The sequence below is a fragment of the Rhamphochromis sp. 'chilingali' genome (genome assembly GCF_963969265.1).
Source record: "Rhamphochromis sp. 'chilingali' genome assembly, chromosome: 18".
NCBI classification, from domain to species: domain Eukaryota; kingdom Metazoa; phylum Chordata; class Actinopteri; order Cichliformes; family Cichlidae; genus Rhamphochromis; species Rhamphochromis sp. 'chilingali'.
Genome location: NC_137945.1, coordinates 26,239,480 through 26,267,322, shown reverse-complemented (window position 1 = coordinate 26,267,322; position 27,843 = coordinate 26,239,480). Strand labels below are relative to the sequence as shown.

The 27,843-nt window shown below is 41.5% G+C and overlaps 2 protein-coding genes and 1 long non-coding RNA gene across 6 annotated transcripts in view; 2 read left to right on the top strand and 1 right to left on the bottom strand.

The window, feature by feature from the left end:
• LOC308385968 (DIS3-like exonuclease 1) overlaps positions 1 to 17,421 on the top strand; it is a 28,055-nt gene extending 10,634 nt beyond the window's left edge. For all 3 annotated transcript variants that reach the window (XM_080865215.1, XM_080865214.1, XM_080865213.1), the window contains 10 exons: positions 171 to 332; positions 6,354 to 6,601; positions 8,621 to 8,713; positions 8,796 to 9,084; positions 11,517 to 11,752; positions 12,937 to 13,091; positions 13,267 to 13,445; positions 13,536 to 13,681; positions 14,345 to 14,516; positions 16,084 to 17,421. In XM_080865215.1, coding sequence (XP_080721341.1) covers positions 171 to 332; positions 6,354 to 6,601; positions 8,621 to 8,713; positions 8,796 to 9,084; positions 11,517 to 11,752; positions 12,937 to 13,091; positions 13,267 to 13,445; positions 13,536 to 13,681; positions 14,345 to 14,516; positions 16,084 to 16,401 — 1,998 coding nt within the window. In that variant the 3' untranslated portion in view covers positions 16,402 to 17,421. The remainder of the gene's footprint in view (positions 1 to 170; positions 333 to 6,353; positions 6,602 to 8,620; positions 8,714 to 8,795; positions 9,085 to 11,516; positions 11,753 to 12,936; positions 13,092 to 13,266; positions 13,446 to 13,535; positions 13,682 to 14,344; positions 14,517 to 16,083) is intronic.
• On the top strand, positions 339 to 2,584 carry LOC308386023. Its single transcript, XR_013969694.1, has 2 exons — positions 339 to 584; positions 2,387 to 2,584. It is a non-coding gene; the product is annotated as an uncharacterized lncRNA (long non-coding RNA).
• A 273-nt stretch (positions 17,422 to 17,694) lies between the features above and the next one.
• Positions 17,695 to 27,710, bottom strand: LOC308385989 (TIMELESS-interacting protein-like). 2 transcript variants are annotated; one of them, XM_080865243.1, is made up of 8 exons: positions 27,693 to 27,710; positions 25,363 to 25,510; positions 24,814 to 24,904; positions 23,547 to 23,622; positions 23,116 to 23,238; positions 22,966 to 23,029; positions 21,971 to 22,183; positions 17,695 to 18,150 (listed from the first exon to the last, which is right to left on the bottom strand). In XM_080865243.1, exons 1-8 carry the CDS (start codon positions 27,693 to 27,695, stop codon positions 17,906 to 17,908), a joined length of 963 nt encoding a protein of 320 aa, XP_080721369.1. In that variant the 5' UTR covers positions 27,696 to 27,710; the 3' UTR covers positions 17,695 to 17,905. The 2 variants fall into 2 exon arrangements, with proteins under 2 accessions (XP_080721369.1, XP_080721370.1); XM_080865244.1 differs by lacking the exon at positions 27,693 to 27,710 and adding an exon at positions 26,677 to 26,920.
• Between the last annotated feature and the right edge of the window lie 133 nt (positions 27,711 to 27,843).

Below are 27,843 nucleotides of genomic sequence, written 5' to 3'. Positions count from 1 at the left end.
GAAGCATTTCAAAGCCAACAATATTGCAAATTCATTGCACATAGCAACACCGATCTTGTTTGCGCTCCAGTCTCTAGTGTTACTATAGCATTATGCTTTTGTCTCATAGTGTGACCAGTGTTTACTAAGTGCTGTCTCATTTCTATCCCTGTCTTCTCATCCTCACCGAGGACCACAGAGTTGTGGTGCGCATTGATTCATGGGAAAGCACGTCATTCTATCCCAACGGCCATAGTGTACGGGTTTTGGGTCGAGCTGGAGAGCTTGAGACTGAGGTCCAGACCATCCTCCTAGAGAACTGCATCCATATTCTTCCTTTCTCAGACGCACAGGTGAGAGCACCTACGTTAGAGATAAATTCAAGTTTTTACATCTCTAAAAGGCAAATTCCACAAGCCTATATAGTATGTTTCACCTTTCGTATTTAGCTGTTGTGAACCCATCAGCAATTATTGTGAATATAAATATTATGATAAAATGTGATTTTTTTTTTATGTCTATAAATTGCAATTAAACAGTTAAATTCAACCATAATTGACGCAAATGGTGGCAAATACCCATCTACACAGTTTGGAAATACTTTGGTGAGTAATTTGCTTCATCCTGTGTGATAAAACTTGCAGGATTCTAGTAAGTTAAGTAATTTCAGAAAATATGTTTTTGTTACTAATTCCCAGCTCTGGTTGTACTTTGGATGTAGGTTTTTGATTGTTAAGGATTAATAAGCTTCAGAATTGTCCAAAAACAGCTGGACATTATTAAAACATTATTACCAAATCACCAAGCAGTGAAAGAACCCTAGCAGCTCCATATACCAAAAGCTTGGGGAAAAAAAGAGTCTGGACTTTTTCTTGAAGATGTTTCACCTCTCATCTGAGAGGTTTCTTCAGTTCTAGGAGAAACTGGTGCAGAGTCCCAGATTTTAAGCCCTATGGGAGTGTCCCCCAGGAGAGATGGACCCCCTAATGATCCTCTACCTAATCACACGAGCCAAGGTGTGAAAATGGGTGTGGGTCACAATCAGCCAAGTATTCGGGTGAACCCACTGTGAATCCTAGCCCCAGCCTATCATGTGATTTCCTGAGGTCAGATGGCCCAGGATGTGAGTGGAAGCGTCTGGGAAGGGATCTCAAAACTGGATTATAGATGGCAGACAGTTGGTGTCGTAAGCCGCTGCCTCTGTTCAAAGATGGTCGCTCACAGTGGACATAGATGCCTCTTTTACTTCTCTTTCAAACTATGTCTTCTGACAGCTGAGTCTTGTCTCATTTTAAGAGCTTCCTTTACATGTGTGTGTTCCCTCTTTTTTCCTTCAGGCTTAGAGGGAACATGTTCTGCCCGGTGGTGTAGGGTCCTGATTACTCAAAGTTTGTGTTCCAGAGGGTGATGGGAGTCAAACAGGAGGTACTGGTCCGTGTGTGTGGGCTTCCAGTAAACTTCATGTTGAGGTTTCCGTTCTCTTTAATGCGCACGGCAAAGTCCAGGAATGGCATACTGTTATCCTTTGTGTCTTCCCTGGTGAACTTTGTTTTTATCCACAGCGTTGATGTAAACAGTGAAGGATTCTACTTCCTGGGTTTTGATTTTGACCCATGTGTCATCAACATATCTGTACCAGTGGTTAGGTACTGTCCCTTTAAAAGAGCCAACAGCCTTTCTTTCCACCAGTTACTCCTAGACCTGAAGAAGCTTCTGACAGGTGAAACGTCTTCAAGGAACTTATAGAAGTTTGGACGCTTTTCTTTCCAAGCTCCTTAGACTACGATGACCTGGATGACTGAGAACCTTCACAGACTTATATGACCAAAAGGTTTGCAAGTTGACAGCTCGGTCCATAATAACCCTTAATGTGGTCACCCTACTGTCAGCTTACTTGGCTAAGCTCTTTCAGGACATTGGCCACCTGCTTGATAAGGGCACCTGTATGCATTTTCCCCTTCTCAACCTCATACCAGTGATACTGAGTGGGGTGAGGGAGGAGTAGCTGTCTCTTATTTTTATAGATCCCATACTGGCCCATCAGGCCATTGATGGCAGAACTAGCTTTTCTGTTCCACTACTGGCCATGACCATTGCCTTTGAACATTGACTTGGCGTGATTTTTTTCTTCCACATCCCAAATGGTCAGCACTCTGGGCGTGGCACACGAGTGGCTGATTTAAAATGAAGCAGGTCTCTCTCTGAGAGTCATTGTGAACATTCAGAATGCTAGATCACTTTCTACATGCTCATTTTATGAAGTATTTGAGAGATTCCTTATCTATACTCTGTTTAGGGATGGGTATCGTTTAGGTTTTATCCGATACCGGTACTTTTGAAACTGTGCGGGTGCTTAAATGGTGCTCTAACCGTTGCTTCCTTCTCTCACCCCAACCGGTCGCAGCAGATGGCCCCGCCCCTCCCTGAGCCTGGTTCTGCTGGAGGTTTCTTCCTGTTAAACAGGAGTTTTTCCTTCCCACTGTTGCCAAAGTGCTGCTCATAGGGGGTCATATGATTGTTGGGTTTTTCTCTGTATCTATGAAGCGCCTTGAGGCGACTTTTGTTGTGATTTGGTGCTATATAAATAAAATTGAATTGAATTGAATTGCTTAAAGAATGGAGAACACAAACTTTGTCCAAAAACCTCTTATGTTTTTATTTTTAGCAGTCTCTTTTTTCTGCAAAATGATAACCAAGTTAGCCTTTTCTTTTGATACAACATACCTACTTTGTTTGGAACCGGTGAATAATGGAAAACATGTTTAGCTGTTTGTTTTTTTTGTAAAAAGATAACGGTGTTAGCTTTTTCTGCAGCTACAGGGCATGTATGGTATCACTCTATCAAACAAGAAGACAGTCGCATGTAACTACGACGGTGTTTGCTAGTTCACCTTACATGCATTAATGTAATAACGTGGTTAGCCTACTCAACGTAAATTACACACGAACAACATTAAGCTCCTCACGCAGAGAAGAACGGTTGCTGCTGCATCATCATCCGTCTGCTACACTGGCAGGGCTAGGGGCCAGGACTCTCCTCTTCGGGTTTTTGGGGGATGTTGCTAACTCCAGGTCCAATAACAGGCAACCCACCCGCAGCAGATGTGCTCGGTGTGAAGTCTCGCAGCAAGCTATCAAATACGGCGCATTTCTCTGCTTTTAAAAAAACGCTATTGCGTTGCCAGGTGTTTCATTGGATTCGAGGTGTTACTTCCTTTGCACAGTATCACAGTATCACCTTAAAGCACTTGTTGCTGCTGAGTTTGCATATTTTGCTGTGAAGTACAGCCAGACTTTTGACCGCTTTGCCTTGGACATTTAATCTGTAGCTCTGCTCTCAAAGAACATACGTACCTGGACCCGCCTACTATCCTCGGAAATGTAAAATGATTGGCTAGAATCCAAAGTGTATGACATCTCAAGAAAAAAAAAAGCCACCCGTATCCGGTATACCCGCACCCAATGTTCCCTCTAATTTTTCATGTGTCTGAGCGAACACAGAAACTCCCTGAGCGATCCCTTGGACCACTGTGAGCAACAGCAGACGTGTGCACTGTGGTGACGCCAGCATTGAATCCATGCAAGTTACATGGTTTATTAAAATAATAAAATTACAGCATTTACATTTATGTTAGACTACTTTTAATTAACTATTTTAGCCCACTTACAATGAAAATTTAAAAAAACAAAACAAAAAAATCTTGTTCATGACCTGTGTAGCATGTTAACACTATTGGAAGTAAAAATAACTTGAACTCCAATTTTGAAAACACAAGTTTCTTTTGTTTTTTTTTTCATAAAGCTCTGACTTGTATTATGAGTCTGTGGTCTGGGAGAGAGTCTGTAACTCTGTCTGCAAAATACAGTAAATAATGACCAATGTTGGGTAATTAATTATATAGTTACTTCTTCAAAAAAGTAACTGAGTTATGCAAACAACAAAGTTTTTTGCAGCTGTTTACCTAAAAATGCAGCCAAGGCGTTTTTTTAAATAAACATTTTAAATTATTTAGAGAACAATCATCAAATTGCATCAAATCTGATGCCACACAAATTATTTGTGCCACTCCAAAAATAATTTCTGTCAACTATGAGATGAAGGAGAACAACAGCCTGATACCTGCAGGCCTGACAGCAGCAGATGTGTCACTGCTGTAACACCTGTAACACTCAGCAGTCGCCTCATTGTTCTGACACACACTAAACGTCGCCACGCCGCTTTGCTCGCTAAAACACCGGTGTCGGCACATAAGGACGCTGTCAGAGCCTGTCAACGACATTGATTAGCTGCGTATATACGAATGTGAATCGCATTACTGGCTGGATCCCATACGGGAGCAGCCAGTCACTGACTAACACTGCAAAACAGACTTGTTAAAGTATTGATTTTAATTTCAATTCAGGTTAGATTTTTTTTTTTGTGCGCAACGCAGATTTTCTGTGCGCAGAGACCGTGCCAGCAGTGCGCAATTGTGCACACACACAGCTTCGAGGGAACATTGCCGGTACCCATTCCTAACTCTGTTCCACATGTTATGTTTCCTTCAGGATTAGCTAAATAAGAGAGGATTATTTTCCATTTATTAAACTGCATTTAGCTACTCTTTCGTATCACATTTACTTTGGGAATGCACCAATTGGTCCACATCCTGTTTATGCAGGACCCACTTTTAAACGGTAAATTGCTGAAAATGTAGCCATATATAGCGCTTTTCTGTGTCTTGCACTCCTTTGCATAGATTGAAGCATCTGTGTGTTCCTGTTTTGTTGAGTGTATCTGTCTGTGTGGCTGTTGAAGGCTACTGAGAGTGTGACCTTCACAGTTCACCAGAGGACCATCTATTACATTTGTTAGGTTATGCGTTTTTGATATTATTGCATCCTCACTGGCACACTCAGTCCTTAGTGTGGGCTTACCCTGCTCCATACCTTGTTAAGGATAAAGAACTTACAACCTGGAAGTAGATTATATCTCCCATAGTGAGATACAGAGAATGGTTGCTTACCAGGGTAACTCTGGTTTTCTGAAACCCAGGTGATGTTTGGTTTTCACCTCCAAACAATCGCAGTCAGAGATCAGGTGAAAGAGGAAAGAGCAGAGAGCGTCAAAATAAAAGGGAAATTATGGGAGCAAACACCAGAGTTTAACAATTGTTCATCACTAAATACAGTACAGATATTTTAATAAGGAGAGGTTATTTGAAAGAATGAAATTGATTTACTGATGAACAGAATTTAAACAGGTGATTTGCCGTTAGACTCAGATGGCCTATCTCAGCGGAACAGAACCCCGTCTGTGAAAAGGATTAGAGCAGGAGCCCCGAGAGCCTGGAAGCTGGTGGTGGAATGGTTGAATGGAGCATGAGTGATGAGATGAGGCGTGTACAAGGAAGAATAACCGAGGACACAGCATGAATGCTGATTGGCCTGGAGAAGGTGATTGGACTAGACCACTTCAGGAACGCCTTTAGCCACACCTCACCAGGTGTAGACAATCGGCAGTTAAACCTAGGCAACACCTGAAGACAACTGCATTTCCACTGTAAGGAGTGTAAGGGTTGCAATGGGCTGTAACAAAGGACAAGCACAGATGAGTCCACTATCATAGACTGGAACATCATTCATAACTTTTTATGTTATAAAGGGGGTGGCAGTAGAGCTTCTGTGATTGGTCACATCAGAGAGTGCTTGGTTATCAGAGAGTTACCATAGTAACCAAAGGTTTTAAAGATTGCAATATAGCTATTGTTGTCCAGAGGGGCCGATGGTGCGATATGGCAGCCTCGCTTCTGTCAGTCTGCCCCAGGGCAGCTGTGGCTACAACTGTAGCTGCCTCCACCAGTGTGTGAATGTGAGAGTGAATGAATAGTGGCATTGTAAAGCGCTTTGGGTGCCTTGGAAAGCGCTATATAAATCCAATCCATTATTATTATTATTATTATTATTATTATTATTATTATTATTATCAAATCAACAAAATATTAAAGAATCATTAAATATGTGGAATAGTTCATTCTTTCCTTTTTTCATCAGTGGTTTACACACTGGCTTGCAGGCAAAATGTCACTGGTTCGATTGCAACCGGAGATACAAATCAGGGTTGTGCCTGGAAGGGCATCTGGTATAAAACTCTGCCGTATCAAAAGATGCTGAGCTATCAGGTGTGGTGACCCCTTGTGACAAGGGAGCAACTGAAAGTGAAACACTGTTTTGCTTTGTCTTTGTGTAAAGTGTCCTTGAGTGTTTTGAAAGGCGCTTAATAAAATGTATTATTATTATTATTATTATTAATGTTTTGTATAGAATCATAACAAAATGTGAAAAGTTCAAAAGACTATGCGGCTGTTTAGCTGTGCCTGTCCGTCTGCCATCAGCTGAGAGAGATGCCGGTCAACTCTCTGGAGAAGCCGTGGACGGTAGACCCCTCTGAGGTGGCAGAGCGGCGGGATCTTAGGGACAGTCGCCTGGTGTTCAGCATCGATCCACGCGGCTGTGAAGATGTAGACGACACGTTGTCTGTACACAAGCTCCCCAACAGAAGGCTGGAGCTGGGAGTTCACATTGCTGATGTCACTCACTTTGTCAAAGAGGGTTCGCTCACAGACTTGGAGGCACGTTCAAGGTGAGGAACTGGTTGGAGTGGTTGGGTAGAGTAGGTGGGATATAAAAGGATAAAAGAAAATTACAGCATCTTGCATAAGTGTTCAGAGGAACTTTCAGAAGTACAAAGAGGCAAGAAAGTTGTTGCCTGAATTAATGTTGCATCAGCAGCATGCCTTGTAGCGCAATTATAAATAACACAGAGGGCCACCTTAAATAAGGCTCGTGTCTGATGTGAAGCATTAAGCCTTAAATGTCTATCATTTAATCACATGTAGAAGGACTTCACAGGGTCCATGATGGCTTTGAAAGTATCACTGGCACCAGGAATTGAACCAATGGTCAGCACGTTGTTGGTTCAATCCCTGGTGCCTTCGGGCTTCATGTTAAAGTCACCTTGCACAAAATACTTAACCCCCAAATTTCCCTGGATGCATCCGTTAGTGTGAGTGTGCATGTGAGAGAAAATGCTTAAAGGTATAGACTAACGCGCTGTATGAATATGTGTGCGAATGGACGAATGCTGGTCGTGCTAAAAGGTGGTTGGGGTTCTCACAGTAGAGAACTGCTACACACAGAACACAGTGGTCCATGTTGTTACGAAGAACTTGTGCTCATTTTGAGTACGATGCCATTAACAGGACAGGGGAATGTTTCCGCTGTGGGAAAGCCTGAGTGATTTTCACTGTGGCCTTCATAAACATATATTACTACGGGACATGGCAGCCATACTTGTACACAACATTCAACCAGAAGGTCATGCAGCAAAAAAAGGAAAAATGAGTCCGCTTCCAACTAAATTAGTTTTATTCTACTGAGTGGTAGAAGTAAAGAACAGTGTGTCACACATCATTTGTTTTCAGATCCCCTTTGTACAGTTACGGGTGTCAGGAAAACACCGGAGGTCACATGATGGCATGTGACCTTGAGTACCTGATGTTAATGGTTTGTCTATAATTGGCTTTCAGTGCATCTTATTAATAAAGAGGATGATGATACAAGACAGTTGAACCACAGTAATAGAACAAGAAGATATTCATCTGTGTTTATGTCCAGATATATGCACATGTTCTGATTTATTTATTTATTTTGTGCTGTATTGTACAAATGAATAAAACTGAGTTTAAAATATCTGCAGTAAATGAAGTGAAGGTCGGGGCTGCAAAAGTAATGCTTGCACTTGATCTCCACAAATTTTCCTTCCTGGGAACATGCAGCGATGACACCATGTGACAGGGAAGCAGCCCAAAAAAATTTGTGTCACAGCTGAACGGCCGACAAATCTGCAGCAAATGCATTCTGCTGTCATCTCGGTGTAATCTCGCTATAATCCAAAATCTCTACGGAATTCTTTCAGCACCTTGTTGAGTCTTGGAAGTGAAGAAAGGAGTGTTCAGAAGGCAGAAGTGTCTAACCCAGTGCTAATAAAATGTATCTGATAAAGTGTAGTCTGCAGATAAATTAGTAAGAAGGTCCATGAAGTGCATGTCGTTTTTTAAAGGCAGCAGCAGCAGCAGCAGCAGCATGTACAGAAGATGATTGAGAGCCGAGTGAGGAGAGAAACTCCGTGTAGACTGTTAACAACGTGCACTTATAAAATAATACTGAAATCTTACTATATATTTTTTATGTTGTGATTTTTAATGTAGTTTTGGTCCTCTGCTTTCTCTCTGACTTACTCTAAAATTCCATTTTACATTTCATAGCTGTCCACAAAGCAGCGTGCAGATCACCCACCTGTCCAGCTCGCCTCCACACTTTAAAGAAGTAAATTAAAATCTCATGATTGTGGTTTGAAGCCTTAAATTCTATTTCAGAAAATGGGGAATATTTATTAAATCATAAGAAAAACATTTTGCTTATTTATTTCATCCTTCCTGACTTATTAATAAACAGAAGGATGAAAATGACAAAGGTGGAACAAACTCTGAATATTTAGTACTTATTTTCAAATTATGTCTCACTTTTGATTAGAAAGAAGATGATAAAGCTGCTGCTTTGATCTCATTGCCTTTTTATATTTATTATGTCACTTCTTAAGGGCTACAACCTACTACCTGGCAGACCGCAGGTACGACATGCTGCCTGCTATTCTCAGCGCAGACCTTTGCTCACTGCTGGGAGGTGCTGACAGGTTAGTAGACTTCCCATCACACGTTTCATTTTCATATGCTTAAAATGCATGCTAGTTGTGTAACTGACACTTTCAAATTCAGGTATGCAATGAGCGTGCTTTGGGAGCTTGACGCAGAATCCCTTGAAGTCCAAGAGGTCTGGTATGGTCGTACACTCATCCGCTCCTCCTATCAGCTCCACTACGAGCTGGCTCAGGCGCTCCTCAACGGAGAACAGGTTGAGGTAGCGGAACTGGCCAACCTGGGTCCTCAGGAAAAGGGTTCTAAGCTAGCTCAACTCACTGAGGCACTTGAGATGCTCACACATGTAGCCAGACATCTTCGGGCAAAGAGGGACAGAGGAGGAGCGCTGGAGCTGGAAGGAGTGGAGGTATGATTGGTTTCTTGTATCTTCATAGAGTATTTTGTGTGTTTTGGTAATGTGTGTACTTAACAGTAAGACTATATAAATAAAGACTGCAAACATTTAAGGTTCATGTTCTTAATTGAAAGCGTAAGCATGTTATAGCTGAGTGTCTAACCCTAACACATCGTCACTACTGACGTCTAACATACGACACAAAATGATTCAATGAATCTGAAGTGAATCAAACAAAGTAAACCGTGCACATAGCTTCAGTGGAGAGAAATCCATTCTGCACATTAAAAACTGGAACCACTATCTTTCTCGCACATTTCAGCTGCAGAAGATTCTCCCTTCTAAGCTTCTGTCTAAGTGAAAGTTTGACTTAACCTCTGTGTTTGGTCATTTTGTCAGATGACATCATGGTTAGAAAATTCAGTATCAGTCACCCCGAAACACTTCATACAGCCGAGGGGAGGAAATCAGGTCAAAAGACACCTGTGGAAAAGGGCCAGGGATTAATGATAACTAATGATTAAATGGAGATTGGTCTATAAACATGTAGTCAGTGATAATGATGACAAAGAGGTGATGATGATGTTCGGCGTCATCATGAGAATCCCCCAGCTGCCACGGTCTATTGCAGCATAACTAAGGGAGGATTCAGGGTCACCTGGTCCAGCCCTAACTATATGCTTTAGCAAAAAGGAAAGTTTGAAGCCTAATCTTAAAAGTAGAGATAGTGTCTGTCTCCTGAATCCAAACTGGAAGCTGGTTCCACAGAAGAGGGGCCTGAAAACTGAAGGCTCTGCCTCCCATTCTACTTTTAAATACTCTAGGAACAACAAGTAGGCCTGCAGAGCGAGAGCGAAGTGCTCTAATAGGGTGATATGGTACTACAAGGTCATTAAGATAAGATGGGGCCTGATTATTTAAGACCTTGTATGTGAGGAGCAGGATTTTGAATTCTGGATTTAACAGGAAGCCAATGAAGGGAATCTGCTCTCTCTTTCTAGTCCCTGTCAGGACTCTTGCTGCAGCATTTTGGATCAGCTGAAGGCTTTTCAGCGAGTTTTTTGGACATCCTGATAATAATGAATTACAGTCGTCCAGCCTGGAAGTAATAAATGCATGAACTAGTTTTTCAGCGTCACTCTGAGACAGGATATTTCTAACTTTAGAGATGTTGCACAAATGGAAGAACGCAGTCTTACATATTTGTTTAATATGTGCATTGAAGGACATGTCCTGGTCAAACATGACTCCAAGGTTCCTCACAGCGTTACTGGAGGCCAAGGTAATGCCATCCAGAGTAAGAATCTGCTTAGATACCATATTTCTAACATGTTCAGGACTCAGTACAATAACTGAATGAATTTAGACGCAGGAGTCTTCCAGGTCTTTATGTTTAGTTTGGTTTTTTGCTGTGTTATTTACAGAATTACAGATGGATACCATATATTTCTTTTCATCGATAATAAATTATAGTACGGTCTAATAGAGACGTTATTTTTAAAATCAGGCGTCTAAGCAGAACACGTTCCTCAGCAGAAAACATTTTATCAGAAAGTCATTTCAGTGAGAATATTGGAATAAAGAAACCAAGCACTCCACTGTGAAACCACTGACAGTTTTCACATTAGATCACAGCCATTTATCTACAGCGGCTGGTCGGCCATCTGTTAAAACCTCATATGGACAATTCCTGTTGTTCTATAAGATGCTCTCTAATAGGATGTCTTGGATTTATTTATTATTCAGTTATTGCATTCCTGTTATGGCTGTACGCACACAGAATATTGATATGAAGTAAAAATGATTCTCTCGGGTTGCTTCTGGGATAGTGGAAAAACCAATATATTTCTAAAAGTGTGTTTAATGATTGAGCTGCCACCCAAAAATCAAGTTCTTATCTTGACAAAGCTGGATTATTGACCGCTGGTGAAACATCTGTTGTCCTGAAGGATAAGGACAACAGATGTTTCATCTTGATCTATTATATAAAACGGCCAAAACTGTGTTCAAATCCAAACTTTCTGGCTTCTTTTGGTTCCTGCTGAAGTGCTTTGGGTCCCCTCAGTTCATCCTTAGTCTGAGAAAAGTTTTGTTCTCTCTTTAAGGCACATTTCCTTTGAGCTAACTTAAACTCTGATTGGCTGTCCACTATAAACAAAAAGCATGAACAGCAGATCGGTGGAGTTTCTGTGCCCATGAGCAGAGCTGTGTGCCTGTTAGGGATATGTGTTCTTACTGGTATGATAGAGAGCTGAACGTAGGAAAGACAGTAGACTGTTTTCAGGTTGAGATTCATTCACATTTGGTTCTCCGTGCAGCATTTGTTCCGGTGGAATGGTGCATGTTCAACTGAGTTAAAGTAAACTGTAGTAAAATGTGGCCCACTGATGCATTTTCATATTCTTTTTCATTGAAGTCACGTTAGAAGCATTTTCCCTTTTCAGGTGGGTGCCCAGCTGGATGAGGAGAGGAACATTACGGCCCTGGTCCCTCGTCAGCCCCTGGAGGTCCATGAGACCGTGGCAGAGTGCATGATTTACGCCAACCACTGGGTGGCCCGCAAGATCCAGGAAGCTTTCCCCAACCAGGCCCTTCTAAGGTGTCACCCACCACCACAACAGGAGCTATTCAACCAGCTGGTGGACACTGCAAAGGCCAAAGGTTTCACCATTGACACCAGGTAATGTTTTTGACTGTTCAGTATAGAAACTGAGGAAATGCATATTGTAGTCCAACGCACATCATGTTCAGACACACAAGTGTGTGAACCTGAAATGTTTGATAACACGGGGACACACTCAGGTGTCACATGAGCAGTCAGACAAGAAGAAGACATGTTCCTTCAGCTCAGGTTGAGGTTGAAGCCAAATATGCTTCCAAACCAAAGACTAGAACATATGATGAAGCATATCTTGCCTTTGGCTTCAGCTTCACAACAGCTGTCGTGGCAAGGTCAGTCTCCCCGACAGAATTAGTTTCCCCTGCGTCGGGAGCACACGCTGGGCTGTCCAAATCACGGACAAACAGGATCCCACATTCTTGATTTTCAGTTCACAAACACTTCTTATAACGACTAACTACTCCTGAAACTTTGGAGGTTTTAGCTCTTTACACAGTAAAGTTACAGGATAAATATAATTATCAGGCAAAATGTCCTTCGTTTGTTAAAATAATCCCGTCTGATACCACGAGAGGACAATAAATATTTCATTTTCTGTTGTAACCCTTAAACTGAATGGTAATGTAACGACACTCAGGTTTCACTTTTTTACAAAACTAAAACATCACTACTTCCACGTCTGACTGTTTGTAATGGAGGCGGCGTAACCTGGATCCACACTCCGTGCCCAGCGAACGCTCGCCACGCAGGGGGAACACATGCTGTCGGCGATGCCGACCTCGGCACAACGCTGATCCTGCCGCAGTTTGTTCCCCGGTTCAAATCCCGGACAAACAGGATCCCACAGCTGTTTATGCTTTTAAACCCGTTTTGCACAGAGAGCAGTGTTGAATATTCTCACACGGGAACAAAACAAACAACTCAAATAATTAAAGATGGTTTGTTTTTCTGTTTTTTAAAAGAGGCAGTGATTTATTTAATTACAACCTGTAATCTATTACAGTTAACTTTTATTTGTTTAACTGTTTACAAAAGGTCTGAGGATCTGAGGCGTGGAATGAACTGCAATGGAGTTTGAAAACAAAATATGAATGTGCGGTTGGAGGATTGTGGGGGGGGGGGGGTTAAACCAACAGCAGAACCGGTCCCAGGACAAGAGACATGGTGATGCAAGTAGCTTTGTGTCACTGACTGCTGAGATGAGAGGCCTCACTCATCCCTGGTTTCTGGCTCTGTTCCTTCAGGTCCAACAAGGCTTTAGCTGCCTCACTGGACCGAGCTGTGGACCCACAGGACCCCTTGGTGAACAGGTTGTTCAGAATGATGGCCACCACTGCTATGTCACAGGCTCTGTACTTCTCCACTGGTGCTCATCCTCAAGACCAATACTACCATTATGGTACGATACCGCTGCACAGCTTTTATTGGCTGCACTAGAGTTTCAGTGTGACTGTGGGTCAGTCCATCCATCACACGTCTGCACACACTTGTCCAACGTCTGTTGTTTGTGAAGAATTATTCGACTGAGAACTAGAAAGAAGGCTAACGTGCTGATATTTGCTTCGTTGTCGTAGGTCTGGCTCTGGATCGCTACACACACTTTACCTCACCCATCCGTCGGTACGCAGACATTGTCGTGCACCGCCTTCTTACCGCAGCCCTGCACATGCAGAGGGGCGTTGTATCTGGTAAAGCACCAGCCAGTAACAAAGAAGTGGAGGAAATGGCTCACCATGTCAACAGCAAGAACAGGGTCAGGGGTGTTTTATTGTTTGTGTTTTTCAATGATTCACCTCTTACTCTATTAACAGAAGCTGTGCTGACGTCTGTGTTTCATTTGCAGGCAGCACAGGCAGCCCAAATGCGATCCACAGCACTGTTTCAGTGTCTGTTTTTCAGAGAACGAGACCCTCAGACAGACCCGTGCTGTGTGGCTGACGCTGTTGTCTACTCCATTCGAGACAACGGTGTCTTGGTGTTTATCCCAGAGTAAGAACCTTCAGTCCTGTGTTTTGTTCTGCAGTCTTCTTCTTTTCCTTTGTTTAATGGAGCTGTACAGCAGCTCACAGACGGCCAACCACTCGTGTATTTTTAATAGACGAATTCAAAGTTTATGACAATGAATGAATTTGTTGGAAGATGTAATTGCACGCTAATCAATGTATATTTAACAGTATACACGCTAGTTTTATTTTCTCTTAAAAAACCTCAAAATGAGTTTTAAATTGTATAAATTTACTAAACTAATTCCTTAAACATTTATTGTGAGCAGGGAAAATCGGCTAAAACCCCGAATCTTTTCTCTACCAGGCTTTAAATAAGTTAATTGCATTGCTGAAGTTGAGTCTGTGGGGAGGGACGGTGCTTTGGAGCCAGCCTTGTGTTTGTGGCACTTCTACGTTAGCTTAGCTAACCTCTGGAGGTTGCTGCTTGTTTATTGCAAGGAAAGTGTAATTTAATAACATCAGTGTTCTCCATGCTTGTGGTGTTACAGGGATATGCAATATTAACAGTTTATTAAAATGTAACCTGTGGTCATTTTGAGAAGGCTGTAGAATCCATGTAATGATTAAAATCACAGGGCGCAAAGCAGGTTGAGTAATATCACTGAGTAAGTAAGGCTGCCTCTGACCACAGCCATGTTGTTCACAGGTATGGTGTGAGGGGGCCTGTGTATCTGAAGAACAAAGAGGGCCTGGTGGTGGTAGCGGGACAGGACGGCAGCTGTGATTGGCAGGGTGGCACTGTGCGAAAATACCCGGACCGCATTACCACCACCTCCAGCTGTGGCACCTCCACCTTCAAACTGTTTGACCACATCACCGTAAGTCACAGAAAACGCTAATCAATCATTTTAGAAGGTTTCCAGCAATGCAGCGCCTAAAGGCGACGATTCCAAATATATATGCATGAGTGTATATGAATCACAGGTTCATACGACTACTGGATCTTTTGTGGTCCAACATTAAGAGACGTTTTATGATCTTGTTGTGATAAAGTGTTGTGTGGTTGCTGCTTTGTTAGCTAATCTCAAGGTAACAAAACGTCAGTAAGATGAATGAGACGAAAATGATTCCTGAAAATAAATCATTTAAAGTTATTCAGTTTATTGTTTTTAAATATTATATGAAAACAAAAACATAAGTGTGGGGGGGGGGGGCTCTCCTCCAAGACAAGAAATGTAATGCTTCCAGTTTGTGGCGTTTCTACACAAACCTTTTTGTAAAGGGAGATAAAAAATGACAGTGGGCGGTAATTGTTTTCACATAAACGCCTTTAAACGCTGCACGGTCGCACTCTCTCTCTCGCACTCGATAAATGATCCATTGTTGCTCTGCACACGTTTGTTACCACAAACGTCGCATGCACTTATGTCATTGTCATGAGACACTCTTGCAAACAAACTCACGGTTTAGTAACACAGTAGAGCAGCGTGTTTACGGGACAGTAACAGTAATCTAATTACCTTTTTTGCAACAGTAATCCCTTACTTTACTCGTTACTTGAAAAAAGTAATCTAATTATGCGTTGCTGCCCATCACTGGCGTCAAGTTATATTAAGTTCAGGCATGTTACACACGATGATTGTGAGGAATAAGTGCATGTGATTTAAGCAAAAAGAGCAGGAAACATTACCCTAAGGTTAGCTAACAAAAAGAAACTGAAGTAACGGTGTGTTATTCTCACATCTTTGGCTTTAAGACATGAAAAAGTGACAGAGTACTGCTGCTTCCACTGTTATCAACATCTTTTCTTTCTTTCATGGACTTATCCTGGGGTCATAAATGTCAAAGGGCAAAGGCAATGCTAACAACATAGCTTACTGATGGATGATGATGGATGACACATGTGGCCAAAACAAGATAGAAAGAAACATTAGCCCAAACACAAGTTGTCCACCACAGCATTGACTGCTGTCAAGCTATGATCATATCAAACAAAGAGATGATGATGATATTCAACAAACAAATCAACAAAACAACAACCTCACTGTGACACTTGACCGAGGTCACAGTGTTAATGAATGTTTTTCTCCCCCTCTGCTCCAGTCTCCACGTCGTGTGAATGTTAGAAAGCACAGTAAAGAAAGTTCGTGTACGGATGGATGAACGTTTGTTACATTGGATACGTGTGTGTAACATACGTATCCAATTTATCCTATTTATGAACAAAATTGTGGCACAGTCGGAAACTTCTCCACTCTACACCACTGTCTACTTAGCTGTGACGCTGCGCACAGTGCTGAGAGGACTGCTGTTATATATTACGTCACAAACCTTAAGTGGGCCTGTCTTTGCATAGCATTCCATTAGACTATTTTCAGTAGGTGCCATTACTGTGTAGTGATCGAACTGAGGAATACTGTGACTTACGTTCTCTGCTCTCTTCAGGTTCGTATTTCTGTCCACTCTTCAACTTGCCACGCTGACCGTCTAAACCTCGAGGTCATCAGCAACAAGCCTCACCACAGTGCCAAGTCCCAGCAGCCCAGCCCTCAGGGCCGCAGTCAGCTGGTCAAAGAGGTGGTGCGTCAGAATGAAGAGGCGCTGGCTCAGGAGAAGACAGCCCGGCGCCCCAAACTCTCCAAAGAGGAAAGAGAGTTTCGTCAGAGCAAAACTCCCAGTCTGTACTCTATTCTGGAAGAAATCAGAGAGTTGGCTCTGATGGATCTGGAAAGGGCTTCACGCCTCCCGGCAACAACAGCATAGAAACGCTGTAGCCCAGCTTTACCTCCAAGCAGACACTTGTGAGAACTGCACGCTGTGCGCTAACAGAACGGTGATCATTGAAGATCACTCGTGCTGAGTCATCCAGGTCATTCTTGTAGCTCCAGATTGTGTGTGGACAAACCACACGAGTGTGTGAAGTCACAGGAAAGCAAACACAATATTAAGTAAAAACATGTCCCGCCATCTTTTTAGAAACCAGAGTCAAACCGAATCAGTGGATACGTTTTGTAAAAGTTAGTTTTTAAAATCACATCAAGTTAAACTTAGTTGTAAGGAGGATAGGGAACGTGTTAATGCCAGTGAAGTGTCAGCAGTTACTTTGACAAGACCTAGTACTCACTGCAAATGTGGTTCAATCCTGCAGGAAACTAGTCAACTGCAGCAGGTTAAAGAAGTCTGGTAACAAAAGGCTTTTCTCTCAGCACCAGTGATCTCAATATCTCACTGGTGGGATCAATGTCTTGTGTAAATTAAATGTCTTGTGTTATAGAACCATTTTTGGTGAGTTCACACATATTGTACTACCTGTGACCACTTCATACAAAACCCAGCACGAGTATTGTTCTGGAGATGATAAAACGTCCACTCGTCCATTTTCTTCTGCACGTCCTGGAATCTGTCCCAGCTGTCATAGGGTGAGAGGCAGGATACGCCCTGGACAGGTCACCGGACTGATAAAACTTCATGTCACTCATTAGCAGACTTTAAAATAAACCCGTAGAGTAATGAACACACCTGAGGTTGGTTGTGTTGGAAGTGATGTATAAAACTAGGATGTATTTATCTTATAGTTTGTATATCAAGAGCCTGTATAGAAGACACCAACACCAAGGACATTTTTATTGTTTGAACTGGTAAATAATCAGAAGCGTTTTTTGGTTTGTGGATTTTAAGATTGTTTTCTAGAACTACCAACAGAAATATGAACTGTACATAACTATTTCAATATGTGTGCAGTGGCCTGTAATTAAAAATGGTGTTTTCATTAGCGCAGATGGAGCCACTTCATCGTGTTGCGTTTCATGTCCCTGCAGTAGCTTAAGAAAGAACTGTTCATAATTGAACGAGCACTTAATGCTTGGAAGAGGGTGATGGTCAGTTGACAGCTCACATACTACACACACACACAGAGGCCTTTTATAGAAACATGTTTGCAACCAAAATTCTGCCAATAGTGAAACTGGAGAAAGAAGATGCATCAGAGCAGGAACTGTGGATCAGTTCAAATATTTTTCTGTAACAGATACCAACACATGGTAAATACGTTTAGGATTTGGACTTTTAAAAATAAGAAAAACATTTATTTCCATTGATTATAAATGTCTTTGCTAACCCAAAGCTGACGTCACAGTAGGAACATGTGCTCAAGATATAAACCACCAGAAATGCACAACATTACTCGAATGAGCAGGCACGAACATTGGGAAACCTTTAAATCTGCTCACTGCCAAAGCTTTTCAGCAGAAACTGCTGCACGTGAACTTTAATCCCCCTCTACACAGTCGTTGCTGAGCTGTTGCTCAGGGCTGAGGCCGGTCTCAGCCTCAGCGGGCTCAGAGTCTTTGGGGGGAAGCGGGCTGGTTTGTTGCGTGGAGGTGTTGTTGGAAGGCTCGAGGTCAGGATCTTCTACAGTTTCATCTCCATCAGTAGAACCTTTGATGACATTTGGTGAGGATGCAGCTGGAGGTTTGTCTCCTAACATGTCAGCAGTCTGAGAGGCTGAAGGGCCTGAAAGGGTTGAGAATTAGAAACAGTGATGGTTTCAGTCAACACAGACACACTCAGTCTACTACGATTTATAAAAGACAGGCAAAGCTGAGATAATGAAAAATGAAACTGTAAACTGCAGGGTTCAAACTCATTGTTCAGGGTCAAATTTAAGCACTTTAAGCACTTTCAAGGTCCATTATCAAGCTTTTCCAGCACATTACCAAAAAAACAGTTTGCATGTTCCACTTTGCATCACCTCAGTAAGACCATGTAAAAATTAAAACAAATCGTCTTAGGTTGACTTAAATGTTCTTTGTTCCTCTTTTGTTAAAACAGAGAAAAATGCACCACACAAAAATACTGAAAAAGGAAATGGTTGTCTTATATGCATATAGTGCACAAACTCAAAAAACTCATTTCTCTCAAAAATGCAGATGTGCAAATGTGAACAAATCAACTTGTTAGAGATGCTCATCTCCACTTGGAAAAAACAACCACACAAAAGAAGAAATCTGCACAAATGAACAAGTCTGCTCATCAGATATTGATGCTTCTTTCCTACGTGACACAACAACAGGAGACAGATGTTTGGTACTTTAACTAGTTAAGCACCCACACCACCAAAAATGGGGGAAAAGAGAGGAGATCACATTTAATCGGTTATAACACGAGGTCAGAAATATAAGTGCAGACATGAGTGTCCACAGAAGCCTCTGAATCTCAGCTGTAAACCATTTCTACAAACACCAAACAGTTAAAAGAGCAGTTACATCACCATGAATCTGTGGACAGGTAACATCCATATTTTGATTTATGATTTTCTGGAGTTAAATGTGACCCAAAGTATATTTTATAGCATATAAGCTATAAAATACTTTTAAAAATTAGGTGAGGGAAATAATCATTTTTTTCTATGTTTGAGTCCCAGTAACTTTGACATAGTAACATCTGCAGTAATATTTACCCCTCTGATGACAGCTCACAAGCGTTAGCTTTATTTTGATACCAAGACTGTTTACACGGAGTTTGTAATTGCAGAGAAATACTCCATTTATTTTGGCCTCTTCATTTTCGAGCAGGAAGCTCAGAAAAGCCCTGGGGGCCTAACAGGTCAAAGTTCATTCCCAATAAAACTAACTGTGAGATGTTTGACTACATTGCTCTCTGGATTATTGTTACAGTCCTAAATGATCAGCTTTAAAGTGTTTGTGCTAATAACACCATGTACAGTAAGACAGGCATGGAGAACAGCACTGACGGGAGGCTTTGAACAGATGACACACTCAGTTCAATTCAACATATAAGACTTTAAAAACGCACAAACATCGACCTAAAATCTATTTATTCAGTCCATCACCTGTCATAGAATTATGTCAAATAATAATGTATTGTTCATCTCCCTTAAATAAACAGGCAGCCTTAAAGTATGAAACATTCATTCATTAAAACACTAAAATGTGTCTGTCGTCTCCGTGGCTGATAGAGCCCCACAGGCATCAATGTGAGCTTAAAGCCATTTATAATTTTTAAATGGTTTAATGTGTCGGTGCTCACGATAAACACATTTTGAATGAAAGCCAGGGAACTTCAGCAGCACAAGAAATGGCTTCTTTGTGCCCACATGCATCAGTCCCTCTTTTTACCAGTTTTTCTTTAAGGCTTAAGTTGGCTAGTTAAGTGTCGGACTAACGATTAAAGCTTTCACTTGAGTGAAGTCACTAATATTACTGCTACTGCTAAGTAATGTTAGCCAAGTTTAAAGCACACTGCATAAATCACCATGCCATAACTAACTGCTGTGCTAGCACTGCCGTACTCTATCACACTCAGTGCATTTCAATCATTTCTCCAGCAAGTTTGATAGCTAGCAAAATAATAATCATAGTTTTAAACATTAGCCTGTGTTATGTACACATACTCGAAATTATTTACTGTCATGTGACTCAAGAGTACAAATTCCTTCAGTGACGTTTTCCATCGAACACTCATTAAAACAGCACGAACCCTGAAACTGCTTATTAAAATAATATGTATGTAAATAATAGTATGTTGCATTATAAAAAATTAAGCTTTTGACTGCCCTCCAGAGTTCACATTAACTTCAGATCTCTGGAAGCTACACTACCCGAACGATGTCAGCTGTTTAGTTTCTATACTGGACAGAAAAAAAAAAAGGGGGGGGGGGGGGTGGATTGGCTCCTCTTAAGGAGGACTAATGACTAAAATGTGAAAGTTTAAAGTCGATGAGTAAATCATGCTCGGGTAATACAATGGAAACGGTCTCATATCACCATCTAGTGTTATAAACTGTAAACACATTTTTATGGGTGAAGGCTCATAATAGAGACCGATCAACAGGTCATTTTCTTTTCTATGGGTCTCATTTAAATCACATTACATCATTTCTGCGGTAAATGAGGACCCTGAAGAACGATTTAATGTCACTGTTAAAGATTTGTAGACAATAGATCGCAGACAGCTGGCTCCGCTTTAACTAAAGAGGAAGTAAAAACAGTTTGGATCACAAGTGTAAGGCAAAAACAAAAATACTACGCCTAATTGAAGCTGACATCAGACAGGCAGTAAAGAAATCAATGTTTTCTACATGCTTTGCCTCTTATTACCAAACTCCACACTAATGTGAGGAATCTCTGGTGGTTTGGACGAACTGTGCAATACGGGAACTCGTCACTCGACCTTCAGGGTTTCTGGTGGATATATACACTAGATCCACTTCACTATATTGTAAGGAGTATTCACTCACCACCCATCATCCAAATCATTGAATTCAGGTGATCCAGTAACTTCCACAGCTGTATAGAATCAAGCACCTAGGCATGCAGACTGCTGCTACTAAGTGGAAGTGTTTGGGAACGACAGCAACTCAGCCATCAAGTGGTGGATCACGTAAAATCCCAGAGTGGGGGTCAGTGGATACTGAGGCGCACAGAGGTTGCTAATTTTCTGTGGAGTCCATCGCTCCAAACTTCACGTGGTCTCCAGATTAGCTAAAGAACAGTGCACAGAGAGCTTCGTGGAATCCATTTCCATGGCCGAGCAGCTGTAGTCCAAGCCTTACATCACAGAGTGCAACGCAAAGCAATGGGACACAGCGGTGTAAAGCACGCCGCCACTGGACTCTAGAACAGGAGAGATGCAGTCTATGGAGCGACGGATCACAGTTCTCAATCTGGAAAGCCGATAGACAAGTCAACTTAGCAGTTGCCAGGACAACAGAGCTCCAGGTTTGGTGGCAGGGGGATTTCGGTGCGGGGTTGTTTTTCAGAAGTTGGGCTCAGTCTCTTCGTTCCAGTGAAAGGAACTCTTAATGCTTCAGCATGCAAAGACATTTTGGCTCCCGACTTTAAGGGAACAGTTTGGGGATGGCTTCTTCCTGTTCCAGCATGACTGGGCACCAGTGCACAAAGCAAGGTCCACAAAGACATGAACTCTGGCATGGGAGTCCTGACCAGAACACCACTGGGATGAATGAGAGCAGAGACTTGGAGCCAGGCCTTCAACATCAGTGTCTGACCTTACAAATGGTCATAAACTCCCATAAACACTCCCAGAAGAGTTGAAGCTGATATAGCTGCACAGGCGGACGTCGTGAATGGGATGTCACTCGAGTTCATATGAGTGTGGGGGCAGATGAGCAAACACTTTTGGCAATATACTGTACATTCAATGTTTTGCTTTTTGTATTTTCATATAAAGTTAATACACCAATGAAGCTAGATGATCCTTATGAACCTTCGCTGGATGTTTTGTAGCAGAATCATTAATTATTTCTGTTATATTGTGTCCCAGCTGTATGATACATTTTTGCCATTCTTACCAATTTGCTGCTGGCGTGCGCGCCTCTTTTCCAGGGCCCGCTGTCTGTTCAGCTCAATACGTTTCTGCTGCTCTTCGGTCAGAGAGGGAGTAGGTGGGGGAGCGAGGGCTTCGGCAATCTGCCCTTGGGGAGCATTAATAAAACTCTCTCTGCTGAACAGATCAGGATCCCCAAATGTTTCCAGTTCACGTTGTACCTCTTCGTCACCAGCACCTGAACACAATTTCAAGCAGTGCTGATAATTAAGTCCTGTGGAATATGGCAAGTATTTCCTATGTGCACCTGCAGGTGTGAATCCACCGTAGGGCTGTTCGATACAACGATATATACAAAAACGTCTATTTCATTTTACGCTATCGTTTGTTTCGTGGTGTCGCAAAATAAACTGTTTACGGCAATATTTCTTCATGGTTCTGATGTCACTGTAGTAAAGTTCTCTCTTTCTCTTATATATAACCACACTACGGACGGACAAGCGCCTGTTTTTATGCGTTGTCGTTAGCAACAACGACGGTAAAACCATCGCGTGTCCGCTTGTTTATGTTCCACATAAACCTTTCAGAATAAAGCTCAAGATCCTGTTGAGGCTTTTCAAAATAAACGGAATCACGTGAAAGAGCAGAGTGTTTACGGATGAGAAGTAAAACAGAGCCGCCAGGTGCTAAAAAATAAACCTTAGACTCAAACGTTAGAACAGGCTTTCCCCCGCAGCACGCCGTGTAATAAATACTCACAAAGAAAACGGCGCCGTTACAACTTCTGTCTAAAAATGTGTCGTTTCATGCATCGGTTAAAACACTCGACTCCAGCTACATGACGCGCAGCTGGAAACACTTCACGCAAGTCGAGATTCACAGAATTGACAGAAAATGTTACATTTCTGTGATTTATATCGTTATCGGACGATAGAATTCTTATATCGGGAGATGAGACTTTGGTCATATCGCACAGCCCTAGTCCACCGTATCCCCATCAGTAATGATTTTTCTTCTTACCATCTGTACTTGTAAAATCTTCATGTGTCAGGGGCATGTCCAGTCGTATTCGTTTAAGACATGTCTATAGAAGAATGAGTAAAAAATTACAAATTCTGAACATTAGGAATCCCACACGCTTGCAGGAAATATTCTACTGCTTCCTCTCACCTGCACTTCCTTTTTGCTGCCGAGCCTTTCCACTTTGTCAATAAAATCTTCAAATTGCAATTTGGGGTACAACCTGTGGGCCCAGTTCTCCATCTTCTGCATCAGCAGCCGCAGGTCTGCAGCCTAATGGGGCAAACATCAAAAACAGCGAGTAGTGATATGAAAGAGGGCTGTGTGTGATAGGACGCTTCTTCTTCCCACTAAAAAATGACTTCCAGTCATTGGAACAAAAGACATCTTAATTTGGTAAACCAACCTCTGGTTCCCCTCACTCATTTTTGACCACGACAGAAAGGGCAACTTTTGACCTTTTAGTCTCAAACCAAATTTAGGACATCTAATTAAAAGCTGACAGGCCAAACAGATTTAGCTCAAAAACCAATGTTCATTCACATCTGGTAATTGGTGGGACAGATGTTATCATATCCTACCTCGTGTCCTTTGCCTTTGAACTGGATATTGTCAAAGAGAGTGCCCAGAGCTGGAAGCCCTCGATCTGATATCAGCCTGGGAAAAAATATTAAGACTAAGTTAAACCATTAATGGATTACAAGCAGGGTTAGCAGCACATCCAGGCGTATTTGGCTTATCCAATTCAGGATCGTGGATGGCTGAAGCCCATCCCAGCAGCCAGGTCGCCAGCCTGTCACAGGGCCAACACAGACAGACCCTCTGAATGGAAATGTCAGTGCCTTCAGATGTACCATGTTCAGAAGGCAGTAGCTTGTTGGGGGGGGGGGTAGGGTGTTTGGTTTTCAGGGTGCCCACAACCTTTCTTTTCCTACCTGTTTGTACATAAGGCAGTATAATGAGAAATAGTCAAATTTCTCCATCTAAAAATAAAAAATAAAAAATTGCTATATATATATATATATTTATAGCAAAGTTGCAATTAATTTGAATATTTTATCAAATGAAAATCTATGTTTTTCTTTAATACAGCTTGCAAGTTTTATCCTAAGTATAATCGACGTTCTTACTTAAAAGCTTATTTAACATCCTTTGATTTAGTATAACTTAGTTCTGTCCAGGAACATTGTGAACAGAACAGTAACAGAGGAGTGCCACTGGAACACCCACTGGGAGACTACTGGGAACGAGCCTGACTTATGGTTGGCAATACTAACCAGGTTCACACTATAGGTGTACAGAGACTGGAAACATCTTTCTCACACACATCCAGGGATGTCTCCAACGCTCTGACAATTTTCAGTCTGGGAATTTTGCCCATCCAAATGATGAAAACAACAATGGTATTAGAGTCTTTCTTCTTTAAATGACTGGCAGAGTGAAGCTGCACCATCATCACACAGATGCAGTCATTTGTACCCGCCGCTAAAGCGTAAGAAGACGCTGCAGTACTCTGCGAAACGACAGGTGTCGCCACTCAGATAATATCACATCACTTTTTTTGTGCAAAGTTCTTTCCACAAACTTACGTTTTCAAACATTTGCAACAACTCTGTGTGTCAGTGTGTCTCTGAGCCTCTGTGCACGATTATTAGTGAAACGGTGATAAAAACCAGTGCAGTCACAGACTCGTGTTCAACCTGGCTGCAACACTGACAGTCTGCACACGTCAATCAATGATTTTGGCCTCCTTGTGTCCCAGCTCACACAAGATGACATCAAATTCCTATTTAAATGCGCATTTTAATGCATTTCAACCCTCTGTCGTGATATAAATGTCTTTGCTACCTGTGGGAGTCCAGCTTGGGTTGGGGTCTCTTCACGCCTCTCCTTTTAGCAGTAGGGACATCAGCCAGCTGTGATACCTCACCTTCATCTCCTGCATTGAAAACACATGACAACAGGATGTGTTTCTAACTCATTCTGTTGGCAGCGTGGCAAACTTCAAGCTTATCTTTAAATCCAGACAAATTATAGACTGGAGGTTACAGAAGAAATGTGCTGGTTTGAACAGTATCTGATAGGTTTCATTTGCTCACGCAAACAAAAACATGTGTGTTGTTATTGTTAGAAACATCCAGTCTCAGAGAGATGCTGAAAAACCAGTTCATGCATTTGTTAATTCTAGGCTGAACTAACAAATTCATTATTATCAAGCTGTTCCAAAAAGCTTTGTGGAAGGACTATGAGAGGTTGTATTTCTCCCACATTAGCCTTTTTTCCTGAATCTTATTTTTCTATGATTCTTCATTAAACCATGAATTTAAAATACAAAGTTCTGAATCATCACATCTTAAAGACCTCATAGTAATCCTGTAAGAGCACAGCAGCATCTACCATCTGCAAAAGGGTCTCCTTCCTCCTGGCCTCCCCGGCCTGGGGAGTGTGGTGGTGGGAGTGGGGGGAAAGCTTCATCCTCTATGCCGTCATAGTCAGGAATGTCCTGCGGGCTATTTTCCTGTGGGTCAACCATGGTGAGTCGGTCCTGGAGACAAAGTAAAAGACGTGTGAGCCCCAGTCGTCAACAGCATCAGCATTAAGTTACATGAATTTAACTGCAAGTTGAAAAAATGACATTTATTTCTGTAAGAGTAATTCTTTACTGTGTTACAACATCAACATGAAAACCTAAAAAAAACTGGCATTTACTTTTTTCTTTTTTTACATCAACAGGAGGAGCTGTACAGACACTCATCCCACCTGGAATTATACCCCAAATTCAGAAATGTACTATTATGATACATTAATGGTCCATTATGTTTGTTTCACAGTTATATACATAATACAATTTATAGATTTGTATATATTTACATTCTATCAGGGATGAACTGGTTGTGAACCTTTGGGCTGATAATGACATTTAAAAGTTACAATTTGGATGAATTATTACTGCGATACTTCTTTTGGACTCTGTAGTACCACAGAAATATCATTAAAGTAACAGGTTTGTTTTAAAGTCTTTCAGCTGTTCCGTAAGCATCATCGTCATCATCATTTATATAGCACTTTAAAAACACACCTGGCAGACCGAAGTGCTGCACAATACAAATGTAGTAATAAAATAGCAAAAAACAAACATAGCAATAAAGTAAACTCTTGAGCCAAAATGATGTGACACAACTAGGGCTGCCACAAACGATTATTTTGATAGTCGACTAGTCACCGATTATTTATGCGATTAGTCGACTAATCAGATCATCATCCACTGGACGTAAAACTACAGCTTATTGCACCATGCAGCATATGCTCTTATATAACTATCATTAGCTTATAGCTTTAAGCTTTTAAGGTGCTAACTAAAAATAAAGACAAGATGATAGTTTATTCAATTTTAATGAAATTTGCAGATTGTTTCGGTGAAGTTTAATAAACTCCTTGCTATCTAAAATATAACAGGACAACGGAGTATATTCTCCAGCATCTCACACTTCTGATAATCAGCTGTCTGCTTGACGTTTATTCAGCTGTGTAAAAACTATAACTTTAATCTCAGACAAACCGATTTACTCAGGAACAAATAAAATACTAAAAAAAAAAAAAGCCAAACAACAACATTTTTAATTTATCTAAGTGACTCATATATATTTAACCTGAGTAGCGAAAGACGGCGGTGGGTTTGAAAACAATTTGCCTGGAGTCCGGTGTTCTCACCGTGCTAGTGACCTAGCCCCCGGCTAGCTATCGAGCTAGTGGGTAACAGACGACTCTGAAAACGTCGGAGCGCTTTTGAAAATATGTGGTGTCCTGATAAACTGAGCCGATATTTGAGGTTTACACAGCTACATTCTCGGCTGAAAATATGTTAAACGTTTATTTTGTGACCCAGAAAGAATAATAAGAGTAATATTAAAACTAACTAGCTGCCGCCATTGTTGGAAACTGAGCTGGGCCGCGCTATGAATTCTGGGACACAGCTGCTGCTTCTTCTTCTTCTTCTTCGGGGTTTAACGGCAGCTGGCATCCTTGTACATGCAGTGCTGCCATCTTCTGTTTCAGTCCGTTATTACACTCTTAAATCCTGCTACTTATTCCTGCGTCTTTTGGGATCTTACAAAGCTTCAAACGACGCGTCGACTATTAAATCAGTCGTCGACGATTTTGATAGTCGACGTAATCGTGACTAGTCGACAAATCGTGGCAGCCCTAGACACAACACAGACACAAAAGGAAATCTTCTACATTGTTTTGCTGTTCACACAAGTTCTAATGCTACCCTTTGTTTCTGGAAGGAGACGATTTTCTGTCCAGTATTAAAGTTCAAAGAACAGGGTATCCGTCTCCAGTGGGCTGCTAAACAAGTTTACCAGAAAAATCAGACCCACGGTCATGTTGTGTCACTTTGAGTGATTAGTCAGCAGCAATAACAGGGAATGACAAACTGACAGACTTTGGATATAAAACAAACAATTTAAACATTTAGAAGTTAAACATCTTCTCGGATTCCTTTTGCTGCACATGTCTATGTATGTATTTGCTGTACAGTGTCATTTGTTTGGAACATTAATCTTGATGTATACATAAACATTTGATTTAAAAAACGTGTTTAAAAATGAACACTGACACAATTAAACACAACACTGGTGCACGGTGACTGCAAACAGAAGCAGCTGCTTGTATCCTCCTGTGGATACAAACCAGCAAGAACTCATCAGATCTCTGTCACTTACCATTAATGAAGTTTGGCTTTTATTAATAAACAGAGAGCACGGATATCTATGGAAGAAATATAGTATCATCAGAATTCAAGTATTTTTAGACATTGAATTTATGACACTGAATTTTTATCCTCCAAATTTCCCTGCAAAAATATTCACCTGC